The sequence below is a fragment of the Arachis ipaensis genome, chromosome B10 (assembly GCF_000816755.2).
Source record: "Arachis ipaensis cultivar K30076 chromosome B10, Araip1.1, whole genome shotgun sequence".
In the NCBI taxonomy this organism is placed as follows: Eukaryota; Viridiplantae; Streptophyta; class Magnoliopsida; order Fabales; family Fabaceae; genus Arachis; species Arachis ipaensis.
In genome coordinates this window covers 3,142,239-3,144,936 of record NC_029794.2, presented here as the reverse complement: position 1 = coordinate 3,144,936, position 2,698 = coordinate 3,142,239, and the positions used below count along the sequence as shown (strand labels likewise).

Here is a 2,698-nt window from a genome sequence, read left to right as displayed (position 1 = left end):
AAAGTATTAAAATATATTAAAAATAGTGTTTGTAATAATATTTTAGCAAAGTATCTTTAAGCAAAATCCTTTCATTTTTATTTTTTAGTAATCGGTTATGCTTAAGCTAGAAAACTTTTATCCAAACATACTAAAATATTACAAAAAAATAAATATAAGTTTTTTTAATTAAATGGTAAGCCCAAATGAGCAACAAGTGTAGCAAATCACATATTGATTTTTGGTTTTTTTTTATTGATCTGAAAATTATATATTTTCTTATTTTGAAAAAAAATAGAATTTTACATGCAAAATTCTGATGAAAAAGAAAGGTCAACACTACTCAATTCAAGATATTAATTAAATACGAATGGTTCTCCACCCATCCTAAAGTTTTGGTTAGGTGTGACAATTACAAAGTTGATGAATATGAAATTAAAGTTGTGGGGTTTGACAACATATATATAAATTCATGTGCAGTCGACTTCACGTGAAGTTGATAGTTGAGAGCTATTAAATAAAAATATCTAACGATTCTCAATTATCAACTTCACGTGAAGTCGACTGCACATGAGTTTCACCATTCAACAAACTTAATTGTGTTAGTGACACTGGTAATCACAAGAAACCGTAGCTTCTTGTATTTCCGGATCTTGTTCCTTGGTTTGTTGACTTTGTTCAGAGTCTTGGACTAACTTGATGACACAATTCTGAATCTCCTTGCTCTTACCCCACAGAAGAATGTATAATCCCATCATCACCAACATCGATCCCAAGACACTAAACAGCAAAGTCAATGAAAAAATAAATCAGGTAATGAGGTAAAGGTTGTTTTTCTTCTTTTCTTTTTTATTCCCTTAATTTCCTTTCACTTTAACTGTTACTTTTTTCAAAACATAAAATGGATATATATCTTTTTTTTTTCTTATTTTGTGGACATTATTTAGAGACAGAGACAAAGTTTGACATAATTACATTAATTCTTTCACTTCAAGAATGTCAAAGATTATGAATAGAGCAACATATAGTACGTGCATGGTTGGAGACATTCTGATTTTTTGATGCTCCCGTAAAACGTCTTTTTTTTGTAAAGACATTTACGTGTCGCATTATTATTGGACATATTAATGAATCGGTTATTTTTTAATTTCTTAACAAATTAGAATAAAACCGTTTTTTTTTAAACAATAACAATAAATCCAATTTTTTTTAAGGATTTAATTGTATTTTTATATTTTTAAAGATTTAAATGTCCGCAAAACAAAAAATAAAGGATATATTTATCTTTTTATAAAAAAATTTAAAGATATTCGATTTAGATTGTATAATTCGATCGGATCAAATCGGGTCTAATAATTATAATACAGACAATTGGGTTTATTATTGTTGCTATAATAAATCGGTTTTGTTCTGAATTATTAAAAAATAAATTATTAACCGATTTAATAAAGATGTCCAATAATAACATGACATATGTAAACGTCTTTAAAAAAAAAAGACATTTTTAGTGTCTTTATTAAAATGGTGTTAGGATGCAATTTTACAATCCAATGGTATATATAAATAAATAATATAACTATACATAAAAAAAATCAGTCACCAAATTATTTATATTAAATACATACTTTATATTAAAAATAAATCAAATATATAATAATTAATTTAATAGCTAATTTGTAATGTGCAGATAATATTATAACTAATTTACTTATTTTGAGCTTAGACATATATGTATGCAATGTAATTAACTAATAATTAATGTATGTGAGACATAGCATAACACTATAGTAAATTATTTCATTCCCTTATTTTTTAATTATTTATGTCATTTTACTTTTTAATACAGCCTTAAATTAATATTATCTAACAAATACAATTCAGATCAACGGTTAAAACAATTGGAATACCGATATTTCTAGTATACTTAAAAATTCTTCCTATTTTATTATTGAATAAGATGAGTATACCTTCCAAGATGTAGTTGCTCATGCAAGATAGGGATATCAATCATGGCAGCCATGATCTGAACAAGAGGGCTGAATGCTGCAGTGAACACTGGACCCCTCTTCTTCACACACCATGACATCCCCACAAAACACAATCCTGATCCAATCATCCCCTGCAACAAACAATTTTAACTAACCCTCAATTTTTACATTCCATCAAACCTACTTTTGGCCCTTGTACATTATTTTCACTATTCCACACTTTTTTCTCTTCTCCTTTTATCTTTTTGTAAAGAAATAACCCAAATCAGGAAACAGCCACAGAGATTGTGACCCCTTTTCCAATACACAACCAATTTAACTTAGACATTAAAGTATTTATTTGGACACTATTATTTTGATAAAAAAAAATTTTAATGAAAAAAATTTTTTTTAACGTGTTTGACAAATTTCTATAGTAAAAATAAAAGTATTAGAAAAATAAAAAAAAAATATTTTTTTGAGAAGTTGTAATTTATATTTTTTTAAAAGATTTTTTTCCTTAAAAAATATGTTTTTCATATAATAAATAAACAAAAAAGTACTTTTATATTGTTATACCCAAATATAATTGATAGCTAAAAAGATCTTTTACATGAGATACCCAAACATAAAATTACTTTTACTTTTTCATAAGATGATTTAAAAAAAATAACTCAAAAAAGATCTTTTCTTAGAAACTCACCCAAACAACCCTTGTTTAATTAATTTAATAATTTTTATCCACATATAAT

General features: G+C 25.6%; 1 protein-coding gene across 2 annotated transcripts in view; it reads right to left on the bottom strand.

Annotated features, from left to right (window-relative positions):
- The window catches only part of LOC107619933 (WAT1-related protein At3g30340-like), a 4,477-nt gene continuing 2,095 nt past the window's right edge, over window positions 317-2,698 (bottom strand). For both annotated transcript variants that reach the window (XM_021113231.1, XM_016322163.2), the window contains 2 exons: window positions 1,947-2,098; window positions 317-759 (listed from right to left, as the gene is read on the bottom strand). In XM_021113231.1, coding sequence (XP_020968890.1) covers window positions 582-759; window positions 1,947-2,098 — 330 coding nt within the window. In that variant the 3' untranslated portion in view covers window positions 317-581. The remainder of the gene's footprint in view (window positions 760-1,946; window positions 2,099-2,698) is intronic.